We start from the raw sequence: 23,574 nt of genomic DNA on the forward strand, positions 1-23,574 counted from the left end.
TATCATTCACACAATGATATAACCTTGTTATTAATAACATCCAATGTTCATGATTATGAAACTAATCATCCATTAATCAACAAGCTAGTTTAAGAGGCATACTAGGGACTTCTTGTTTGTCTACATATCACACATGTACTAATGTTTCGGTTAATACAATTCTAGCATGATATATAAACATTTATCATAAACATAAAGATATAAATAATAACCACTTTATTATTGCCTCTAGGGCATATCTCCTTCAGTAGGCAACTTGAGAAATTCCAATGCATTGTATTGTAGTCGTATCATAGGCATTAAATATATTTTTACATACAGCTTCAGATGTATAGCTAGAGACTATGGAATTGGAATTAGACGTTTTAGATCGATGTATAGAAGAACGGATGTGCCTATACCCTCATTTCTTGTAGAGATTTTTGGTGTACTGGAATTTAGAAAACAAAATTCTACATGTTGTAGTACAAAATTTATATTTACATGTAAAGTTTGAGGTATAAATCTGCTATTTGAGAGGAACAAAAAAAAGTTGTTGAATTTTATATTCACCTTATATTTTCTACCACTTGTTATTTCTGTACATGCCACATGAGTTTTCCATCTGAGGGCATATTATGATGCTGTAGTACACTCAGTAATTTTTCTTAAATATTTTATTATGGTTACTTATCTAGCATACCGCTAGATAACTTTTCTTACGTTTTTTTGTTGCAATTTAGTACAAAAAAACCCAGGGGTAGTGGTGTGTAGGTGCACCCGTACTCGATTACAGCTTTCTTATGTATAGATATGTGGAGTTCGCATACTACTTGGGTAGTTCAGTGCGTTAATCGGATTAATTAGAAAACTGCAACACTCAGCTCCCATTATATAATTTGTTATATGTTTGCATTATTTACACCAAATTTATTGGCAAATGAAATTTCAAAGATATTGACAAACAAGGCCTTCTAGTAGAGTTAGATTGCAAGAGCACCTGTACCAAATACGTTGTCGACATTCTGCAACTTTTCGATGGGTAGAATGTTCCGTGGACCCCGCACTCCACAAACAAAATTGTATGTTGTTCCTCTCACAGCCACAAAAAATTATTAAACCAAAGAAGAAAAGGAAAGATCAAAAGTTCAGTCAGTAAAAGATCTGTCAATCTGTCATTATCCATGCATGAGTTGGAACCAAGGATAGAGACGATCATACATAAACCTCAGGTGATGTTAACCTGCACACATTGATCGATCATTCACTGCACTACCTGCGGAACTATCAGTTGGTTAACTATTATTTCTTGCTAATTAAGTATTCTTCATTCACTGGGGCATGCATACAAGGAAGATTAATTATGATCTTTTGTGCTTGCTTTAGATAGTGGATCACATAATTAGGTTTAGGCATGTATGGACCATTATACTTAGTGCATGGGGGCATGCCTTGCCCCACCAATGATTCCAGTAGGTTTCCATTTTCGACAAGAGATTTCTAGATGGGTTGTGTATGGTTTTAGCCCAACTTCACGCCACCAAAAGTTGGCAAGCCAAACTTTTGGTTCAAGCATTGTTTTCCTGTGATTTGGTCAAAATTGGCAATAAATATGAACAAGATTTGACAAAGTGACATAAGGACATGCCAGCTGGCCACCATCTAAATAATGCCCAAATTCCGTGACGATTTTTTGGTAAGGCTGATTTTGGAAAGAAACCTAGCATACACTTGAGTTAGCAAAGGCACAAAGGCAGCCAAAATATTGCCCACCATCCATCCATAAAAGGTCCTGAGTTTTGGTTGTGCCCCTGATATGTTAATCACGCAGATTTTAAACACAAACAAAATAAACTCTCAACCTTTTTGGAAATCTATGGTGGAGATTCCCTATAGCCAACCTATGAGAATGCTTGGAAAGAAAAAAAAAGTAAAAGGAACATGCAAGCTCCCATTTTATGTCTCAGGTCACATCTTGCTAGCTTACGGTAATTGGTAAGACAATATCAATCACTATATCCTAAGGTAAAAGAGCCAATGGTATCAGAAAATGCATTTTGTTCATCGGTGGTTGAGACTCCATGTTCTTTATGTGCATCCATTTCCTTCAAGTTCTAAAAGATACTCTAGTTTTTATTCACGCAGATAATAAAGTGGTTTATCTTTTTGTCTGCATCTGCATTTTCTGACTGAAAAATACCTTTGTCCTTTTGTGGCTACTATTTGCGTTTGTTCATATTTTGGTCCAATTGGTAGGATTAGAATCAAAAAGCTATATAGAGCATCAAACTTGAAAGAGGTCATGGTACACCTGGTCTGAAAAACTGCCGTACTTGTGTGTTTCCAAAATAAATATCTACAAAAGATAACCCCCATGTACTTGTCAGTAAAAAGAACCAACACCATCTCGTGAAATGAGATATTGACTCTCGATGCCAAAATACCTCATCCAAGTTTTGTCTGCCGGAAGATTCTAACAATACTGCTGATATTTTCATGCTAGCAGGAAAAAAGTACCCATGTAAAATTATAATGACTGTTCTCTGAAAGAAATTGATGGAAAGGAAATGGAATCCGTATGGCACTTGTAACCCAGAGAACTTCCCGCAAAAAAAAAAAAATCAGAGAACCAACTGTGGTAAAAAAACCCAGAGAAGTAAAAAAAAAATTTAAAGTAGGCAGAGAAGGCTAAACATGATAGATAGGGATGGTTGATTCTCTGTCCATTGTTTTCCCTCATGGGCACGACACGATCTCTCTTCGGTCTCTCATCAGCACACAGCTAACAGCCTAACACGAATAGGCACAAAACCAGCCATACATTATCCAACAGCGACTTAGATTTGACATGATCCTCCACGAATAAAATTTGTTCTGATGCCCTGCCGAGATCTTGACAAATGCAAAATGTCTGGACGAATGCGTCCTGCTGAACTTTGACAAAACATGGTATACTTTTATCTCTAAAGAGATGGAATATAGGAACTCTCTAGTATAAACAACTTGTTCCGGTTGTAAATTCCTTTTGTGTGTATGCAGTCCTAGGAAGCTTGCACAATTCGTCCGTTCAGTTGCCAATATAGCGTTCAAAGAATGTCACTCCATGAGTCAATGACACTGTCAATGTTTTCTTAGTAGTTTTCACCATTTAACTTTGTTTGTGCCAAATTTTAAGGAACTGCGGAATTAAAAAATGTTATATAGCTGTGATCAGTTCACCTCCCTTCAAAATATTTTCCTATTTAAACACCTCTTCCTATCACACAATATTGGAAGATAATTACAAGGGTTCTCATGGTCCTATGGATATGATATTTTGGAATATGTGTCACTGTATTTGTAGGTTAAATGGGTAAGATATTTTATCTTTCAAGATTTAACATAATTCCCAGTAACTGGTTTTCAGTTGTGTTGCGTGTTGTGGCCCGAGATGTCAGGATAAACAAAATTGATTAAGTGGAGTTAAATGTGGAATAAGGCATACTCGATTGAGACGGCAAAGCAACCTATTATACCGTAAGCAAATAACAACTACTCCCCCGTTCCACAATAGTGGTGTTTCGGCACATGGAAGCATATGCTCCCTTTATTTTAAAATACATGTTGCAAATATTTTGAAATTTCAAAAAATGAAATGAAAAATCTGCACGTTCATCTTCACGTCCTACGCGCTCACAAGGTCATTACATGAAAAGTCGACTTGCCGTGTGACGTGTGTAAAAAGATAAAATTCAATGGTAGAAATAAGGTTTTTCAGAAGATATTTTTTCTTTTTTACATAGATCACAAAAAATGTTGGTTCTTCGCGAAACTTGACGAACACACGTATATTGTGGACATGTACATGTAGACTTTTTTGTCAAAAAATTTCAACATTTAAAAATATAATATTTTAGTAGAGGGAGCATACGTACCCGAGAGCCAAATTGAATTTTCGGTTTCAGCGAGTATTTAGTAAGTAATCTATATATCTATCTATTACTGTACTAAAAGCAAAATATAGTTCTAATTAGAGACACCATGTTAATCCATATCATCCAAATAATCATCATAGTTAGATCTAAAATTAGTGGTTAGGATTTAAGAAAAAAATATTAGTTAGGTAATCTATTTGACACTGTTTATGTTGAAAATGTCACGTCTAAGACGTGATAGACAAGGAATGTTTGATCGTGCTATTCATGGTCACAATGGATATCTCTTTTTCTTGCCGTACTACACCGTGTCAAGCCAAGTCTCTTATTTAGAATTATACGTGTCATGACGCACCTCGAAAGAAAACAAAAAAGAGACCATCGCTTCCACGGTTCCACCTAGAGAGACCATACGCCGTACGCCCGCTCGCTTGCCTGGTATACGCTCGGATCAGCGAGCCAGCTTCAGAAAGAAAAAAAGAGCGAATCATGCATAACCGATCCAACTTCTCTCAAAATAAAAAGGATCAGCGATCCAGCCTAAAAAAAGCTATCAGCGACAAGACTTTTTTTCCAAGGTTTCTTAGTTTCATGCTTACATGTTCAGATTTTCCTGTGCTAGAAATTTTGAACCGAAGAGAACCAACCTGAGGTTGGATGGTTAGAACCCTCAGTCAGAGTTCAAACCCTAGGTTTGATATTTGTGTGTCTCATAAAGACGGAATATTCATTCAGTGGGAGGCGACGTTCCCGTCAACAGCGAGGCGCCTGTGGTGACTTCGTCTCAAGATCCAATCCGCCGGCTCAGTCGTCTTTCGGCGGTGCTCATAGGGTAGGGTGTACGTGTGTACGTTCATAGGGATGAGTGTATGGGTGTCTGTGTGAGCGTTTGCGTTTGTACTATGTTTCTCAAAAAAAAGTGACGAAATTTCGCATCAAAGCAAGCTCCGGCATTTACTGCAAAAAAAAATTGAACGGAAGAAGCATGTACAAAAATGCATACACGTTTCCAAGTCAACCGGCTGTCAGGCTGTGTACGTTAGGAAAAGAAAGGAAACTTCACGAGATTTAAATTACAACGTGAAGAGGAGTTGGACCCAATGATCGATCTGCTTCCGCGGGTAGATCTTTTCTTAGCCGAGCTCGCCCGATCGGATCAAGATTGCCCGATCTTAAGTTTTCTGGTCGTGGTTTTTTTATCATTGGTTTTTAAGGGCGTGCTTTTTACATGTTGCAGCTGGTTGTCAGATTAAAGAAATCACTAGAAAAACGATTCCAAATTTTAAAATGTACATGGTAAAAGTTTCAGATTTTAAAACAAAAAAGCAAAGAATAAAAAAAGGAAAAGTACAAAAAGAAAAAGGACATGAAACGAAGGAAAGCACAAGTGTTCGTGCCTACTTCCCGCCAATGAAAAAAATAGGAAACATAAAAACACAGGACATCGTTCGTGCCTACATGGCATGTGCTAATTGGTCATGGATTCACCCTGACGCGGGCTAGCGAGATTACCACTCGCAATGTAAGATGTGAGGCAGTCATACTGATTTCGTTGGATAAGCATCATGCCTGATACGTGGAAATATATGGCACAACGAGAGGGTGCTGCTATACAAGGATTGCATTTACCAATGTAATTTTGTGGCCTCATTCTTATAATCCAATGTACTAGGCTCGAACGTAGTTATTGCAAGTAAAAGAAAACGTTACTAGAATCTGCCTGGCTTACACGAAAAATATATTTTCGATACACAAAATTCTCGCGAGCGGTGAGAAAGTCCTTCCACCGAAAGAATATTTTGGCATAATGAGATACATGACATCAAACCTCGTTTTTTTTTATCAGAAATGACCTTTGAGTAAAACTACCCTTCTAACCATCTAATTTACAAGTTGATTCTTCAAACAAGCACATTGCTAATTTCAGCACAAAACATAGAAGGATATACAAATATTTTGAAACTGCATTTATTGGATATTCCTCGTGGACGCACGTTGCATTGCCATGACTGTAAAACCCTACACATGATCCAATTTGTATATACATGCAAGAAATTGTTTATTACCCTACGTTTTGAAGAGGATAGGCCGGACATATGTATGATAGATTGTTCTCGATATCTTTAAAACTAGGTGATTCCCCGCGCGTTGATGCGTCAGTGGTATCTAGAAATGCGCTGCCAGCGTGGTGGGATCCAGGGTGGGATCCGGGGCAGCGGCCTCGGGCGGCTGTTTCTGCGGCGCGTCGCGCCGGCTGCCTTGGCAAGGGCTGCGGGGGCCGGGTGAGGCTTCGGCGATGCGGCCGGCGGCGGGGGTGACTCCGAAGGCTGCGGATCCGGCTTCTTCGTTGACGTGGTCGTGCCTGGTGGTGGTCGGTGAGTCCTCTGCGCCCCCTCCTTCCGACGGCTCACGCCTGTTTTGGGGGTGGCGGCGGACGACTCGGCGACGGGTCTGTGGTCGGTGGCGGCCTCCTCTTCCGCCGATTAGGTCGACCGGCGGGCGGCGGCGAGGGGGCCTGCTGCTCTGCCTTATAAAGGTGGCAGTCCTAGGGTTTCTCTCGCGCCAAGTGAAGATCGTTCGGATGCTTCTTCCCACCGAGCTTGCTGGATTGTCGTGTTCCGGAAGGTCCTGCCGGCGAAATTCATTGTGCGATCAATGCCTGAAGATTGCTGGATTGGGTGTTTTCGGTCGAGCGCACCCATGTTTTTTATCTGACCGCTTGGTTCCAGAGGGAGCGCTTCGAAGCTCTCCTGGCTGTTAATATCATGGAGCTTGTTTTCTTTTCATGGTGCTGGCGGAGAAGGTCATGAAAGCCACAATTGGTGGAAGAGCAATGGTGGTCGGATCTTGGTGGTGAGATGGAACTGGCTTGGTGTTCCGGGCTTCACAACATCGGTATGAAAGTGGGGGCGACAACACAGGTGAAGTTCAGAGTCCTACCTTTCAGGGTGAAAACCCAAGGTTTGGCCTTAACTGCTTGTGCCTGGCAATGACCTTGTTGGAGGCATTGTTTTGAGAGCGGGGACTATCTTCAGGGTGAAAACCTAAGATCTTTGATCGGGCGACGACGGTGTTAGAGCACTGTTCCCTTCTTGAATGCGTCGTTTTTGAAGAGTCTGTATTTCAGGTGTTGTCTTGGCGGTGGATGTATTGCTGTTGTTAGGCCCGAGATACTGTAGCGGGACTTTTGTTTCTTAGTTTTCTTTTCTTTTTGGCTATGTGCATCCGTAGTGCCATTATGGTGGTGCGTTGTTGCAGAGGCTGGGTGTAATTGGTATCTTTTGATATTAATATATTCCCTTTATCGAAAAAAATAGACTGTGGAGGACGATCTAAATAGAACTTCGTAACAAAGGAGCTAGGAAGGTCTTTAATGTCAGTACATCACCAACAATGTCCCTTCATCTGCCCTCCACTATTGTTTCATGTGAACTGAGCGGACATGTGTCCATTAATTATTTGGGAGAGGAATATGTATGACTTGGTGGCAGCCTTTCATTAGAGAGAGCGAGTAACGGATCCAGTTTCAAAAGACAGTGGGAAAAATCCACCGCGAAAACAATATGTGCATGTGCACTAAAATTAGTTAGTGACGGACAGCCACCGACCGTAGATTTCAAATCTGATGGATAAGAATAATTGGGGTGATGTGGCTTCATCAGATTTTAGCTTGCAAACATTAAATGCATTATAGTGGGGATGAACTTTATAGATATTATAGATATCCATGATAAAGTAAAATATTTTGCTTGTATTCCTTCAAACATGTGTTGATCTCTTGAACCTTACTTTCAATAGGAGAGAAGTGATACATTATCTTTTTATTATAACTCCAATGCCATAGGATCAGCCCTGATTCTATTTTTTTTTTAATAATGTAGAACATGATGGACATATCTCAATAAATATACATAAACATAATCTCTCCCGATGTTGTTGTCCATTAGTATTTGGATTTCATCACATTTTTTGACAACTCTAAAAAAGAAAATAACGATAAACTTTAACCTTATTTCATACCTCACACAAATGTAACTTCAGGTAAAATCTGCAGTCTATCCCAAGTGAGACAAATTTAATTCTACAAACTCATCAAATATAACCATGTAGAACACAATTCATAATTAATGATATGTGTTTTTTTTTTTGCAAATGTTAAAGCAATAGTTTACTCGTAAATTAGGTATTATTAAATATTTTTCCTTGACATGTTACAATATAATACTTCCAGTGACTACAAAATATTAATATTTGTATTTTCTAAATAAAAATAAATATGAAACAAATATAAATATATTTATAGGAAATTTTTTCAGATGTTGCCCTCGCATTTACGAGGGCCACCTTGCTAGTTTAGTTATAATAACATCTTATATTATAGGAAGGACTGACGGAGGGAATACATTAGTACTAGTATGGAACAAGAAAAAGAAAAAAGTTGCACATAGAGCGTAGCAGAGCATTAGTTTGGCATGTAAAGGTTCACGTCTCTCCCGGGCGGGGGGCGGCCCTGTCACGACACACGTACTAGGGTGAAAGAAACAAGCACCACACCCAGGCCAGGCCAGGACGCATAGCGCGCCCGCGGAATCTCCCCCACTAGTACGTGCTTCCAGCTTTACTGATCAGCTAAGATCGATCGAGTGCTCCCCTCCCCCCACCACCATCGATCTTCTTCCTCCCGCTGTCTCCTCTTCCTCCATCCCTCCATATATACCCACCGCGATCCTGCGACCTTCCACCGTGAGCTAGCCTTCTACTTTCCTCGGAGCAAGCATAATATACATACATGTGATCTTCGGCCACAACTCCACCAAGATGATGTGTGTGCGGATGACGCAGCTGGTTGCGCCAAGCATCGGGTGCTCCGTTGGGGTGGCGCGAGCTGTGTGAGTGTGAGCGTGCGTGCACGGAAGGATGTGCTTCGGCTGCCGTGTCCTCGCCGAGCTCTCGTCGTGAGGGTATATCAACAAGGCTACGTGACCGATCGATCGATCAATCCTCCTGCTGTTTCTTGGTCGATCGGCGGCATGTGGGGCGACGTGGTGTCGGTGGTCCGGCAGGGCCTGCGGTGGCGGCGGCGGAGGGGGAGGAGGACGACGGCGCGGGTGGTGGACGAGAGCGCGCTGGATGCCGTCGTCGCGGCGGAGGACGGCGGTGCCGCGCCTGGCGCCACCGTGGCGCCGAGCGTGGCCGGCGCGCTGGCCAGGGCGCTGCTGGCGCTCGCGTGCGCCGTCCGCTTCGACGGCGACGGCGTGTCCACGGAGGAGGCCTGGGCGGCCAGCGCGTGGCGGCCGCGCGCCGACGAGGTCAGCCACCTCATGGTGCGCGAGAGCATGCGCTACGCCATCTACGCGTAGCCATACCCAGGAGGACCTACAGGCAGAGTAGAACTGTACGTACGTATGTGTGGATTGTGTACGTGCATAGATAGATATCTATACGATGCTGGGTACTAGATTGATGTATAGAGTATTGTATCTTCGATGTACTTGTTCCGTTTCAACAACAACAACAAGATCACAGCTACATGTGTCCTGGTAAGTGGGCTGGCGTGCTTATATGTATACAATTCTTGGTTAATCTGAGAGATCACTCTAGTTTAATATCAATTGTCATGCTACTGTCATTCTCTTCTCCTCCTAGCTTTTTTCCCCTTTGGATTTTTCTTCACCTCATAATCTCGCTTTCTGTATCTGAGTGAGCCCAGAGGACTGAATGTTTGTACTCGTGCCACTTATCCTGAAACACATCGCTGCAAGTTCAGATATCTGTAGTTCTGACTTCTGAGTTTGCCTAAATTCTATTCGCTCTAAATTCATGTTTCCTGCCCACACACACAGCTTTGATAACTTCCTGCTCAAAACATAACGAAGTTACTCGTATTTCTTCTCGATGGACGTTATGTAGTAACTAAAACTTTTGGTTCTCTCAAAATAAAACTAAAACTAAAACTTTTGGTTGGCCGATGCAGTGGCGAGGGTATATCAACCTCCATTTTCCAAAAGGAAAAAAAAAACAGATATCTTCTACTGAGGGCTACTTATTTCAGCGAGATAATACAGACGACCTTGGCAAGTCACTTCTCACTAGCAAAACTAACAAGCATTTCAGCATATAGATGAAAATGGCTCATGACTGTACGCTATAGCGATGTTCTGTGTTTTTTTTTTTCGGGCAAAGCAATGTTTTCTGCTGTCCAGTACATCTGCAAAGCCATGGACCATGGTGGCATCGCAGTTACGGCACATACAGAGAGGTGGCTGGGGAGAGGAACGAGTGAATGGATGTTCCAAGACAGTATCTCCCTCGCATGAGATCAATTCCCGCCTCAGGATTTGATACTTGAGAAGCTGAGTCCCAGCAATTTGAATACGCTGACCACGATGGTCGACTGGCCGATGAGGATCATACATAGTGCAACTCAGGCCCCCCCTCCAGATATCCAAATATTGCCTCCACTCTAGAAGACCATGCTGGCAACCGCCTGTCTCATATGTGAGACGTCACAATATCGCTACGCAACAAGGACCATGATGATTAGCGTGTTTCGTCAAACTCCAACCTATATGCCAACATCACACTGAAATGAGTGTATCTGAATATCCAAGGTTAGTGGTGGTAATTTTGCAAGTGGGTAACACAGTCTTGACTAGTTTCTAGAGGCATAGGTGGTGGAGAATGTTCATTGAATATATTATACACGGGGTCGAAGATGTGGCGACGATTATCAGCCACAGAAAAATATATGCATGGTTAGCCCCAATTTTTTGTTTTTGACAAACTAAAGTAGCTTCAATTCTGGTATATCTGTAGCACAGTCTTGCATATGAAAAATATATTTAACCCCAATTTTTTTGTTTTTGACAAACTAAAGTAGCTTCAATTCTGGTATATCTATAGCACAGTCTTGCATATGATTTACAGAATGGCTTTTCCTAAGAAAAAAACGCATAGATCCATTAGGATCAATACTTGGGACCAGTTGATCTATTGTGCAATCAATACCATTTTTTGCACATCATGATTAATCTATATATGAGCAGAAGCAAAATATACTGAAAGATTGGATAGTGCAGCTGAAAGATCCTACAGAAGGTACTGGGATTTTGCAAGCTGACTACAGACAGAAAGTGAAAGCAAGGTGCGGATCAGGATTTACTATTTTAGTGGCCAGCTAAGCACCGGTTCAAACCCCATTGTTGAATGCATATCACTAATTGATCGCCAGGTTTTTAGTTGCTTCCTTGTTGATAAGGACCAGTCATCTCAGTGTAGGTAGGGGCACCATCCATCCATCCACCATGGATGCAATGTCACTGCAGATTACCTGGTCTTGTAGGTGATAACCTCTGATTTGACAAGATCTCGATAAAGATCGATGCATCCTCCTATCAGGCTTCAAAGAAAGATTTAATGGAGATAGTCAACCCCCAGATACATTCCTTCTGTCTCTGTCGTCGTGTAAAAAGTAGTTGCCAATCGCCAATCCACATTGCACTGCAAATTGTTTCTTGGAATTGAAGGTGAGGGGGTGGGCCAAAGGTGACTGGACAACAATGGGAGCTGGTGATCATGTCCTCAGACATCATGCGTGTGCAACTTGCCACTGTTTGAGGGGCATTGGGTGTTAGGGTCAGCATGGAGATAGCTACAGAAGAGATTCGGCCTCGTTTTTCCTAGGTGAGGCAGCCACTTCTTGGATGCTAATGTAAAGAGTATTGTATCTTGGATGTACTGCTTCCGTCAGCAAGAGAAAAAACTACAGCTACAGGAGTGTCCTGGACTCCTGGTAAGTGGACTGTCGTGCTTATGTATAGCAATTCTTGGTTAATCTAAGAGAGACCAGTACAATTTAATGCCAATTTACATGCTATAGTCATTCTCTTATTATCCTACCATTTCCCCCTTTGGATTTTTGTTTTCCTTATATACTCAGATACACTCATTCCAGTGAGGCCTCTGGGTTTATACTCACTCGTGCCACTTTCCTGAACCTGTAAACTGCAATAAAGCTACAAGTTCAGATATCTGTAGTTCTGAGCTAGGCTAATTTTTGTTCACTTGAAAGTCATATAGCGTGTTCACTACCTGATAAAAAATAAAGAACTTACTCATCTATCGTACTGATGGACGTTTTGTAGTGAATACAACTTTTCGTTCACCGCTGCACAGGCGAGAGTATACCACCTCCATTTTCCAAAAGAAGAACCCAGATATCTTCTGCTGATGGCAACTGATTTCTAAGAGATGATACAGACCATGATCAGGTCACTTCTACCTAGGAAAATTAGCAAGAATTTCAGGAAATAGATGCAAATGGCCAATGACTGTATACTACAGCTACGTGCTGTGCCGTCCCTACATCTAGAAAGCCATGGTGACATCACAGTTACGGTACATAGAGAGAGGTGACTTGGGAGAAGATTGACTGACAATGGATGTTCCAAAAACAATATCTCCCTCACATGAGATGAGTTCAGCCTCAGGATTGACACTTGAGAAGTTGAGCCCCATTCTGAATACGCTGACCACCCAGGCCGGTGGGTATCATACATAGTGCAATTTAGGGACCCTCCAGATATCCAAATATTGCCCCCACTCCAGAAGAACCTGCTGGCAATTGCCTGTCTCATATGTGAGACGTCACAATATCACTATGCTACAAGGACCGTGATGGTTAGCGTGTTTCGTCAAATTCCCCACCTTGAAATACTCCATTGAAATGATGAGCATAGATCCCTCGACGGATCGGGCGTGGGTGACGCACTGACGCTCTTGTGTCACTTTGCCTCTTGGGGGCTCGCTTTGGACGTCCACCGGACAGAGGGACATGTGGAGTGTTTTGGTGGTTCGGCGAAGGCGGGTTCATCTTCGGCCAGGCGGGGCGCGGCCCTGGGGCCGGCGTGGTAGTTGGAGCGGTGTCTTCGGTCTTTCGCCTCCACCTGTTGCGTTAAGTTGTGGTGTCGACCTGGTTGGTCATCGACCTGTGTGGAGCGCAGGCTCGGGGCTGGCGTGTGGTGTTGTGTTGTAACGGTTTTTTCGGCCAGTTTTCCTTTTAAACGGGCCTGCTCTTTTCTCCTATATCAATAAAATGCAAAGCTTTTGTCTCGTTTCAAAAAAAAATACTCCATTGAAATGATGAGCATATCTGAATCTCCAAGGTTAGTGGTGGTATTTTTGCAAGTGGGTAACTTAGTCTTGAGTAGTTTCTAAAGGCATAGTTGGCGGAAAAAATTCTTGAACATATTATACAAGGAGTCGAAGATGTGGCAATGATTATCAGCCACAGAAAAATACATGCTTGGCTAGCTCCAATTTTAGCCTGAAATATTTGTTAGTTTGCCAATTAAGTTGCTTTATTTCTGGTAAATCTAGTGCACGATCTTGCATATGATTTTATAGCATGAATTTGCATACAAAAAAAGAACAAATAAATTCATCAGGATCAATATTGCAGATAAAACACATCAATTTCAACACGGTCTTGATTTCTACTTTTTTATGTTTAGATCGATTGATTTACTGTGCAACCCCTACAATTTTTTGAATATCATAATTTTCTATACCTGAGCTGAAGCTGAAAAAAAAATTAGTACAACTAGATTGGATGGTGCAGATGAAAGAGTAGAACCTACAGAACATACTGGGATTTTGCAGCTGGCTACAGACAGAAAGTGAAAGGACGGTGCAGATCAGGATTTACTATTTTAGTGGCCAGCTTAGAGCACCGGGTTCAACCCTAGTGTTGCATGCATATCGCTAATTGACTAGAAGGTTTTCAGTTGCCACCTTGTCGGTAAGGGTCAGTCATCTCAGTGTAGGCACGGGCCATCCGTCCATCCATCATGGATGCAATAACACTCCGGAATACCTGGTATTGTTAGGTGATAACCTATGATTTGACAAGATCTCGATCAAAGATTGATGAATCTAGATTCCCTCCTCCTATCAGGCTTCCAAGAAAGATTTAATGGATATAGTCAACCCCCAGATACATTTCTTCTGTCTCTGTAACTGTAATCGTGTCAAAAGTAGCTGGCAATCGCCAATCGACATTGCCCTGCAAGTTGTTTCTTGGAATTTAAGGGGAGGTGGCTGCCCAACAACAGGAGCTGGTGATCATGTCCTGAGACACCAAGTGTGCAACTTGACACTGTTTAAGGGGCATTGGGTGTTACGGTCAGCAGGGAAATAGCTACAGTAGAGATTCAGCTTTCGCTGTCGTGGATGACGAGGCCACTTCTGATGGAGGAGAATCGAAGTGATGGCCTCTCGATTGACGAGTATCGTTTTGTAACCTTAATTCAGGCGAAATTCTGGTTTGCATGTAAAAGCTATCGACATTGTCCACATACTGCTATGGTTTTTTTTAAAGGGAATTTATTAATACCAAATTGATATTAAATACACCCAGCCTCTGCAACAACATTATGCCAAGAACAGTCTAGCCATCAAGGATGCACACGGCGAAAAAAAGACATTGTCGGCATTGTCCACATACTGCTATGGGTATCATTCTGTCTCTACCCTCCATCTTCCTAGTAAGCATTTCATTGTAATTATGTTTTCAGGTACGGCATATGAACTACTGATAACAAGTTGACTCTGTAGTTCAGCAAACACCACCTGATTACATAGATTTGCTACTCTTGCTTCCAGCTCCAGCCAAGGAATTCCTCAAAGTGCCTTCATTTCTCTTTAAGCCGTTAACCGAGAAGGCTTCAAAGATTCACTTGCTGCTACTGCAGATGGTACCTGAGTGCCCGATTAGAGATCACTGAACGGCATTCTGGTGACCATCCATCTGCAAAGTAGGTTGATAACTTATTTCAGGAACAGTGAGCAAGCACCAGAATGAACTCTGTCAGACCAAAGTAGAAACGTGCTGAACGGACCTAACTATCCAAGTTCGTCTCACCTCTTAGTAAACAATTCATGACAGATATATTTTAAAATGATATCATGAGCAAGATTACACTAAACAATACGAGTGCATCAGAGATAATAAAGAAGAAAGCAATTCCCACCAAGGTGCCACCTCGGTGGCGCCTGATGATGATCTGAGCGACTCCAAGACACGTTTTTCTCCTGTCAAGACTTCGACGAGCCCTACCGGATCATGCAGAGGGAGAAAGATAGAAACGATTGAGATAGGTTCATGGTGTCGCAAGATCGCCAATTCAATGTGTAAAGTTGCAACGCAGACCGTTGGTGTAGTCCCGGCAGTCGTGCTCCCCCACCACCAGGTCAGTCGACCACCGCTCGCTGAACCTCTCGGCGGCGTCCGCGGCGTCTCCGTCGCAGAGCCCGACGAACCAGCTCCTCCTGTCCGGGATCCTCCGCAGCGTTCTTCTCCGAACCACTCCTGTTCGTCGTCACAGATTGATGGAATACTAACTCTGCTTAAACTTTATATTGGAACTTTTTTCCAGATTGCTGTGAACTGAAAAATCGGCATTTGTTACCGGGAATTTTGCTCCGCGACAGCACTGCCAACGCCGCCAGAGCATCCTCGGGGTCGCGAGGCTGGAAATCGAAGACCAACGGCGCCTGCAACACAGCAACCATGGTGAGCCATCCACCATGAAGATCTTCTCGTGGGGAGGATGGATTTGGGCTGGCCTCACCTGGCTTCTGGGCGGGTCAGGCCGGAGGAGCACCATGAAGTGCTGAAGGTCCCACAGGCCGAGCGAGTAGCCCGCCGACATCAGGGCCTGGGCTGGCCCCTGGGGAGCTCGCAACGGCACGGCCGCGACGTACACGGCGTACCTACCCGCTGGCCCCGCCGGGGCCTTGGGTGTCGCCGGCGTAGGGGCAGACGCCATTGGGCGACGGCGGAAGGAAGATGAACCAACCGGCTGCGCCAGCCGTGGCCACACAAGCAACTGACTGGCATAGAGGCATTAACACCGGACAGCCGTCGGATATAGATCGGATGGCTGTCCAGGTGGTACTCTCAGTTCTCACATGAATCTGGGCGATCACAAAACATCTGGATCACAAGTACAGAACATGGAATTCAGTTGAGGATCACATTTCAGATGGAAATCACATGTGTACAGAACAGAATGAATGAAAGGTGATGCCTCAGCCCTCAGATTTTTGGGAGCCAAATGGAATCAGTGGAATCTCACTGTAACAATTTGAATCCAAAAGCAGGCACCACACATATTTACCAGAATGTTTAACTAGGGACAAAAGCCCACATCGCATGTGCAAGTGTCACCATCAGAGATCAGGCTACCAAGTCGAACATCCACCGCCAGAAATACAGCCAAGCAAGAAAATGAATCGCTACATAGAAGTGGCAAAAAGAATAACTAAGGGTAGCTCAGCGCTGACTCTGGGAGCTCTAATACCCATTCATCGCATGTGCAAGAGTATCCTCAGATCAGCAGATAAGCGCACAGCATCAGCAGCGTGGCGAGGAACGAAACGTCGGTGCGTATTCTGGAGGTCCCGTGCGAGGACGCTGGAGCTGTGGTGCTGCTGGCAGGAGGTAGGGCTGCCTCTACCACCTCAGCGCTTGCCAAGTCCTTCTGTGGGGCCATTGCTGCTGGCTGTGCAGCTTTATCGATGGTCTCAAGGAGGCCGCCGCGCTGGGGAGGCAGCATGTAGTATGGCGTCTTGTCTCCCATGTTCTTGCAGGAGTTCACTGCACAAATAAAATGAAAGATGCAGTGTGAGCAAATAATACATCTTGAACCGGTCAAGAGAGGATGCAGTGCGCTACAAGAGAATGTTACCGACAACATACATTTGTATCTGTGAGCTGTCCCAGGAAAGTCAGTGATGACTCCATCCACTCCCCCTCCACCTTTCTGCACAAAGGCATTAATCTGTGTCGTTGCGTCTGAGAAGAAGTCCCAAGGTTGCGAAGGGAACTCGTTCATGAGCAGATGAACATAAACTGGAAGGCCAGCAGACTGCAGGGTCTTCACAAGAGGGTTGGTCTGGTTTATCAAGAAATTGCTGGTCGCCGGGTAAACGGACATGGTGCTAACAGAAACAGCATCAGCAAACTGCTTGATAGCTGCAACGGCGGAAGGTGCAGCATCTTTGACATCTTCGTCGAGCTTGTAGACAAGGTTATACTTGGCTTCCTGCTTGAACTTCACTAGAGTTGAGCTGTTTGTCGACTGAATCATGACTTTCTGGGCGGTCTGTTTGCTGTAACCAGAATCATCAAGAGCTTTGATCACTGCATCTACCACACCAAAACCAAGTTTCTCTGCCATGAATGAAGCATGCTGCAAAAATCCAAAAGGGGAGTAAATCAAGACTGAAGTAAGCAACAAATGAACTAGCTAGTAGTCACAACTCCTGTATAAATGTGTTTTCTAAAATTAATAGTGTTCACCGCTCGTCTTTTTTTCTAGGACACTCAACAGGAAATACAGGACATGGGAAGTGTTACATCGAAGCCTCACCCAAAACCAAAATTCAGTAACTCTGAGTTAGCACATTACCACCAAAATATGGGTTTGCACTATATGCTTCCCCTTCCCATATATTTAAATGCTTACCTCCACTGTAATCATGATTCCTGCCAAATCCTCTCCTTTTGCAAACGTTAGGAAGTCTGATAATTTCATGAAATTCCCTGCGTTCCTGTTTCTGGGACTTCTTGATAGGGTGTATCCAGTCCACGGGTTTGATATCATAGCTGTGAATATGGAAATTTCAGTCTTAACATAAGTGATTGGCGAATGGAAGAAACTTAATAGATGGAAATTTCATCAGATGATTGACTTGTACAGCAATGAAATGGCATGTCATAAGCGTGCATAATTACATACATAACTTAGTGTTGAATAAATTGTTTCTTATCAGCATAAGAAAACAAATATCAGGTTTACCAAAAAAAGGAGTTCAGATTGACTTACGCTTCAGGTTGTTTGCAATATCCTCCCAAGTGAGGTTGAATGTATAGATTCCAGCGACAGGCTTAATATCTTCTATGACAACCGCTTGAGAAGCAAATTGTGAAGTTACAACAGTAGAAACATCTTTCAGGTCAATGGAACTCATGCATATTGGTATGCCATCTTTTGTCACTTGAACAGCACAGTCAATGACATCTGCTCCATCAGTAACTGCCTTTTTATAAGCTAGGTCAGTGCAGTCTGGGTAGTCACCACTAGCACCATTGTGGGAGATAACTAGAGGTGCCCCTGCAATGCAAATGCGAAGGCTGGAGTTCAATAAGAGTACTAGATTGGCAAGTTAATAATGGATAGAGAAAGGAAGCATACCATGATCTACCTTGGTGTCGTTCAGGTTAGTAAAGCAACCTGCAGCAACAAAACATACAACAGCTCAATAGTCAAGACCACAGAAGCTATGATCAGATATATCAATGTAGAAAGTGGATTGTTTCTTGATTAGAACATAGTAATAGATGAAAGGTCATCCTGACCAAGTGGCCTGCTTGGGTGTGTGGATTTCTTGAAGGACCATTTACGGCATTGTGAAGAAATGATAGAAGGTGGACTCACCAATGGCTTCTAAAGCAGTGATCGGGAAATCAGTCAAGACACCATCCACAGAGAAGGCACCATCAACGAAGCCAAGATATTCTGTTACTGGATCATAGCTGTAGTTGTAGCTGAGCCCAAAGTCATTGGCAAAATTAGCAGCATAAATTTCTAAGCCTGCCTTATGAGCATCATCAACGAGTGAAGTAGCAGGTTTCAGATAATTATCTGCCGCAACAGGCCAGATATAGTTTTTGGGAACAAGTATCCCAGAAGCAAAAGTCTTGATAGATGTCAGATTCTTTAGTATTGAGCCATATGTCTGATTAGTAGATGGCTCCACAATGCCTTCATCAAGAAAACGGAACACAAGCTTTGTCTTGCTGCTAACTCTCCCAAGTAAGCTTTTCAGGAAGCTCACTTCAGGCGATGAGATGTAGTCAACTGTGTATTGCTTTGACAGAGACAGGATATAGCTTCTCATGCTCAGATTAAATTGGCTGTAGAAACTGTCATGCTGAGTTTTGCACAAACAAGACGAACTGTAAGAGGAGGATCACTTAAATTTGTAGTGCACTGAAAGTAACCAAAGTTTGCTGTACCTGAACATTTAACCAAAAAGCAGGAGCCTTATATTGCGACAGTACAATTTCAACTGGAGTTACTTGGAAGACATCATCATATCTTTGTATACGAGAATAGATGGATCGTTCCACTGTAATAAAATTTGACTTTAGGTGAGAAAAGCAAAATGAACTGAGCTAATCAAGTAACAGAAAGATTCAGCGGAAATGGTCAAACCATTAGAGCTACAAACGCCATTTGCACTTACAAGATACATTGGTTAGCTGAATGCTGTCATAATCCACCGAGAACCAGGCCTTGGTAGATACACCGTTCACACGGTAGGTGTTCTGCCCCTTTGGGAAAACATTTGCTATGCTTGTGCAGTTCTCCATTTTTATGTCCGGAAGGCAGATGCCAACACCATCCTTGGTCAACCGAACATCGCACCAAAGGGTTGAGTCCTGATAGCTGGCAGCAAACGCATAAGCAAGGTCACTGGAATCGGGGAATAGGCCCGAGAACCCGCCCTTAGCAATGACTGCTGGAGGATCACCTGAACCAACAAGACGAGTGTTAGGCTTGAGGACGGCCAGAAACAGTGGATCATAAGTGTATTGCCCACAGCAGAAACTAGATATAAACGGTTATAAATTAAATGCAGAACTAGTTACAATAAGATGAGATGCTGGCTGCAAAGTACTACTAGTTAACATGCAGGACCAACTGAGTTGACCGACCATTGCAACCGATGCGCCAAGAAGAAAATCATTCCTTAAAACTGATATCAACCGATTTGGACAGACAATCCATAAGCAGTTGATGAACAGTAAAGGCCTACAGCTAGTGATTTTAATCTAATCTCCCACTTCTAAGAAGCTAGTAAGCTTACACATGTCATACAAACTAGTCGCTGTCGCATCCTAAACCAGATGTTCTGTCAGCTAAAAAGGGCACTGCCCAAAGTACCAAAAATAATTAAAGAAGAAAAAGAGGGGCATCATTCATGGCCGGCCCCCAAGCTTCCAATCAGGAATCTCAAGTCGTGAGACAGCGCTGAAATCCAGCAAGACCATTTCGCCGGAAGATACAACAGAAGGTTGAGCAAGAACGGTCACTCGATTCATCTTAATCCTAAAGATCCAGCTCATACATCGAAACAGCAAGAAAGATACGATCTTGCGAGCTAAAAACCGCGTAGAAATCAGCAGATCAGAATCAGATCGCGGGCGCAGAGAGTGGGCAAACAAACAAGGGACGCGGGGAAGTGCAGCGAGCATACGTACCACTCAGCGTCTTCCAGGTCGAGCCCTTCTGCGCAGCGGCGGAGCCCAGCGACAGCAGCAGGAGCAGCAGCGGCGCAAGAAGGGAGCAGGCATGGCCGCTCCTCCCCATTGCAGACCCCCACCGGCAGCAGCGACAAGATCACTACTTTAGCTACGGGCTCCCTCCAAGAACGGCCTGGGGAAGGAGGGGAGAGGGAGAAGAAGCGAAGCGAGCCAGCAGGTGCTCGGAAGGAAGGAGGCAATGCGCGTACGGCGGCCGCGTTGGGATTTTAACACCGAGAGAGAGAGAGAGACAAAAGAAATGGAGATGGGAGGAGGGGGCTCGGCTCGGCTGCTGCTGAGCTGTGCCGCGGCCAACAGGAGAAGGTGGCATCAGGGGGAAGGGAACGTGGTCAAGAAAGCGTGACCCCTTCCTACTTTACACTCAGCATAAAACTACTACGATGTAAGTTGTTTTATTTCTTTATTATTGTTTTCCTCTATATTTCCATAATTTATTTCTTTGCTATGACTAGGATGACACCATTTTTATGGTGAAGAGGAGAAGGGAGGTGTTCTGGCTACTGGTGTACATGTTCCCCAATGAACAGTAAAATCCGTACAAATGTTGACAAAACATGTAAAAACCTGGAAAAAAAATTGATATACACTACCTGCATTCCAAAATATAAGCCTTTTTAGAAATTTACTAAGCTCTTTTAAAAATTTATTAACTTTCTTAAAAAGACATATTTTAGAAAGGACGTAATAAATTTTTAGCTCATGTGTTGTAAAGTTTCATAAATAAAAGACATATGAAATACCTTAACTCCTTAAAATCGGAAACTTCCCCTAAGTATCATCTTTTTTTACACCCATGGTCCTAGACCTACGGACTAAACTTACCGAAATGACTTACAGACTAGTCGTAGCCCGATGCAGTTGGAAAAGCGTTGGAGTTGGTTGTTTTTCAGCAAATGGTGATGCATGATGCACGGCTCCTCACCACGTCATTTTGTAGCCCATTTTGTAAACATATTGCCCCTAAGTGCACCATTGCTCTTTCTACACGTACGGTCATTGGAAAAGAAGTTCACATAAACATTTTAATTTTAACAATGCCACTATTTGGGTTCACTTTTATTCAAAGGATCTCGTAGGAATTTTTAAGGATTTAAATCCTTCAAAAATCATAGTGATTGTTTGATTTGTAGTAATGAATCTTGTACTTCCTCCAATCCATAATAAGTGCAATGTTTGCTTAGAAATATTTTGTACTATATTTCATAGAAATTTAACATCCACTCAAATATCATTTTAAGAATTATTTGGTTCTCTTATGATGGGATCAAACAGACTATGTTGCATATGAAACCCTATAAGATTTGAATGGATATGGTATTGCATTCATGTATTTTCTTATTCCCGTATTTTCTTTAAGATTCCTGCAGCAGAGCATCACCGAGTCACCTTATGACCAAATAGGAGACCCTCAACGACTACCTTGTCTCCTCGCTTCAGAAGCTTTCATCTCCATCAAACTAGCGAGCCTTCCCCAAGGCAGAGATACACACAAGTAGAATATACATCTTGTTAAGTTGTTCAGAATTTTCCACTTTTCTTAATACATAAAGTGTAACTTTGTATAAATATGTTAGTCCCTTCTTTTTTAATTAGCTGTTGCGGATTCAGATTATGTATTAAATCCAAGTCAACTAATATGGAACATAGAGTAAATAATAAAATTTATAAAATATTATGTTGTGAAAAATATTTTGATGAAGAATGTAATGGCAATGTAGTCAATCTAAACAAAATAATAAATGATAGAAAAGTTTGACAACACATTTTCTAAAGCGTCGTTTGTCCTGGAATGTTGGATGAAGCAATGAGCCAACCTCTTCTTTTCTTAGGACTTTGTTGATTCACAACTGGCCATCAAAAAACCACTACTCAGTTGAAAAGCATTAAGATCCGTGCGATATTCGAGAATTCTATAAACCATGAATATTACCTAATAGGTATACTTTTTGTGCACCAAATAGAATAGCATGGCAACAACTTTGAAATTTTATATTTAACCGAAAACATGTAAAATTTACTTCGCGTAGCAAACTCATCGAAAGCCATCAGATGTTCAAGTGTATGGTGGATGGTAACTTCTTCTTTTTTCTCTGCCACACGGCTAAGTTGCTAGGGGGCACGGACTAAGAAACCCCTAGCATTTTTTGCGAGAGTTTGGGATTGCGTGTTCGCTCCCGATATGCGTCCATAACCTTAGTTTTTTTTATAAAGTTGACTTAAAATAGTACTCCATCCGTTTATATAAATATTTGTATTAATTGTAAAATGTCCTAGAAGTCTAATTAAAACTGCTAGAATGTCTTAGATTTTAAAACAGTGGAGTGGTAGTGAGTTATTTTGTTTGGTAAGAGGGGATTGTAATTTTTGCGCTAACTAAACAAACTATTGCAACGCAGCGAATACTGTTTTTCAGATGTGTATAAAAATATTCTTTTAAAGGATTGACGGGTTCTCGGTGGACCAATCCACAGGCTGACCTTTTTTACAAATGTGCATGCGTTTTCATGTGATAAAAGGTCAAATTTCAGCTTGTTGATCCACGTGTAGTGCCAATATAAATGTCTTGTTCTTTTTAGCTCAGAAGTCGATGTTCGGGTCGATGGCGTTAGTTTATGTTTCACGCGCGGCGTATGATGAGTCTCATCATCAAGTACTACACTGTCTCCTTAATTTCCAATGAATGAGCCTTTTATTATATTTTCACAAAAGCCAAACCATGCAAAGTTTAACCAAGCTCTTAAATAAAGATATTAACATGTAAAATACTAATTCAATATCATTAGACACACAATAAAATATATTCACATGGTATGTTGTAGTAGTAGTACTTGGATTTACTAGGCGATTTACACAAAATAACCCTTTTCTGAGACTATAGCACAGACTGACCCTCCGGCCAAACTATTTCACCCATCTAACCCTTTTGTGTGGCCCCACACGCCGGCGCCACACCTCACCGTGTGGCGCCCGTGCGTGCGGCGCCACTTCCCCAGCCGACGTGGCATCCTCGGCGCTGAGGTGTGCGCCGATCCGACGTGGCAGGATGCGTGGCGCCGCTCCCATCGGTGCCACACGCTGAAACTGTGGCGCCGCTCGGAAGGGCGCCACACATCCACTTATGTGTGGCGCCCGCCCCCAGCCCGACCCGGCCTTCTTCTCTTTCTTTGCTTCGCGTCAAGAACAGGAGGCGGCCGACGGTTCCTCCTCCCCCCCCCCCCCCCCCCCCACCAAATCCACCACCAAATCATCAGATCTGTCCGGCCAATCTCTTCCCAATCCCTTCCTCAA

The 23,574-nt window shown here is 42.8% G+C and overlaps 3 protein-coding genes across 3 annotated transcripts; 1 reads left to right on the forward strand and 2 right to left on the reverse strand.

Moving 5' to 3' along the window:
- Positions 1-8,711: 8,711 nt before the first annotated feature.
- Positions 8,712-9,505, forward strand: LOC124687872. The gene has a single exon (XM_047221603.1). It carries the CDS (start codon positions 8,924-8,926, stop codon positions 9,251-9,253), a length of 330 nt encoding a protein of 109 aa, XP_047077559.1. The 5' UTR covers positions 8,712-8,923; the 3' UTR covers positions 9,254-9,505.
- A 4,825-nt stretch (positions 9,506-14,330) lies between these two features.
- LOC124692748 lies at positions 14,331-15,736 on the reverse strand. Its single transcript, XM_047226180.1, has 5 exons — positions 15,524-15,736; positions 15,362-15,446; positions 15,103-15,261; positions 14,924-15,005; positions 14,331-14,700 (listed from the first exon to the last, which is right to left on the reverse strand). Coding segments are annotated over exons 1-5 (525 nt in total). The 5' UTR covers positions 15,722-15,736; the 3' UTR covers positions 14,331-14,699.
- Positions 15,737-16,176: 440 nt separating this feature from the next.
- On the reverse strand, positions 16,177-20,369 carry LOC124692747 (glycerophosphodiester phosphodiesterase GDPDL4-like). The gene is made up of 9 exons (XM_047226179.1): positions 20,224-20,369; positions 19,206-19,493; positions 18,976-19,088; positions 18,395-18,890; positions 18,152-18,190; positions 17,783-18,070; positions 17,423-17,562; positions 16,654-17,146; positions 16,177-16,551 (listed from the first exon to the last, which is right to left on the reverse strand). Exons 1-9 carry the CDS (start codon positions 20,330-20,332, stop codon positions 16,283-16,285), a joined length of 2,235 nt encoding a protein of 744 aa, XP_047082135.1. The 5' UTR covers positions 20,333-20,369; the 3' UTR covers positions 16,177-16,282.
- Between the last annotated feature and the right edge of the window lie 3,205 nt (positions 20,370-23,574).

The sequence above is a fragment of the Lolium rigidum genome, chromosome 2 (genome assembly GCF_022539505.1).
Source record: "Lolium rigidum isolate FL_2022 chromosome 2, APGP_CSIRO_Lrig_0.1, whole genome shotgun sequence".
Taxonomy (NCBI): domain Eukaryota; kingdom Viridiplantae; phylum Streptophyta; class Magnoliopsida; order Poales; family Poaceae; genus Lolium; species Lolium rigidum.

Coding starts and splice junctions, on each gene's coding strand:
- LOC124687872 (XM_047221603.1), top strand. CDS start 8,924: ATGTGGGGCGACGTGGTGTCGGTGGTCCGGCAGGGCCTGCGGTGGCGG.
- LOC124692748 (XM_047226180.1), bottom strand. CDS start 15,721: ATGGCGTCTGCCCCTACGCCGGCGACACCCAAGGCCCCGGCGGGGCCA. Junction 15,447..15,523: donor CTGACCCGCCCAGAAGCCAG/GTGAGGCCAGCC, acceptor GCTGTGTTGCAG/GCGCCGTTGGTCTTCGATTT. Junction 15,006..15,102: donor CTGCCGGGACTACACCAACG/GTCTGCGTTGCA, acceptor ATGATCCGGTAG/GGCTCGTCGAAGTCTTGACA.
- LOC124692747 (XM_047226179.1), bottom strand. CDS start 20,332: ATGGGGAGGAGCGGCCATGCCTGCTCCCTTCTTGCGCCGCTGCTGCTC. Junction 19,494..20,223: donor GACCTGGAAGACGCTGAGTG/GTACGTATGCTC, acceptor TTGTTGGTTCAG/GTGATCCTCCAGCAGTCATT. Junction 17,147..17,422: donor GAATCATGATTACAGTGGAG/GTAAGCATTTAA, acceptor GGATTTTTGCAG/CATGCTTCATTCATGGCAGA.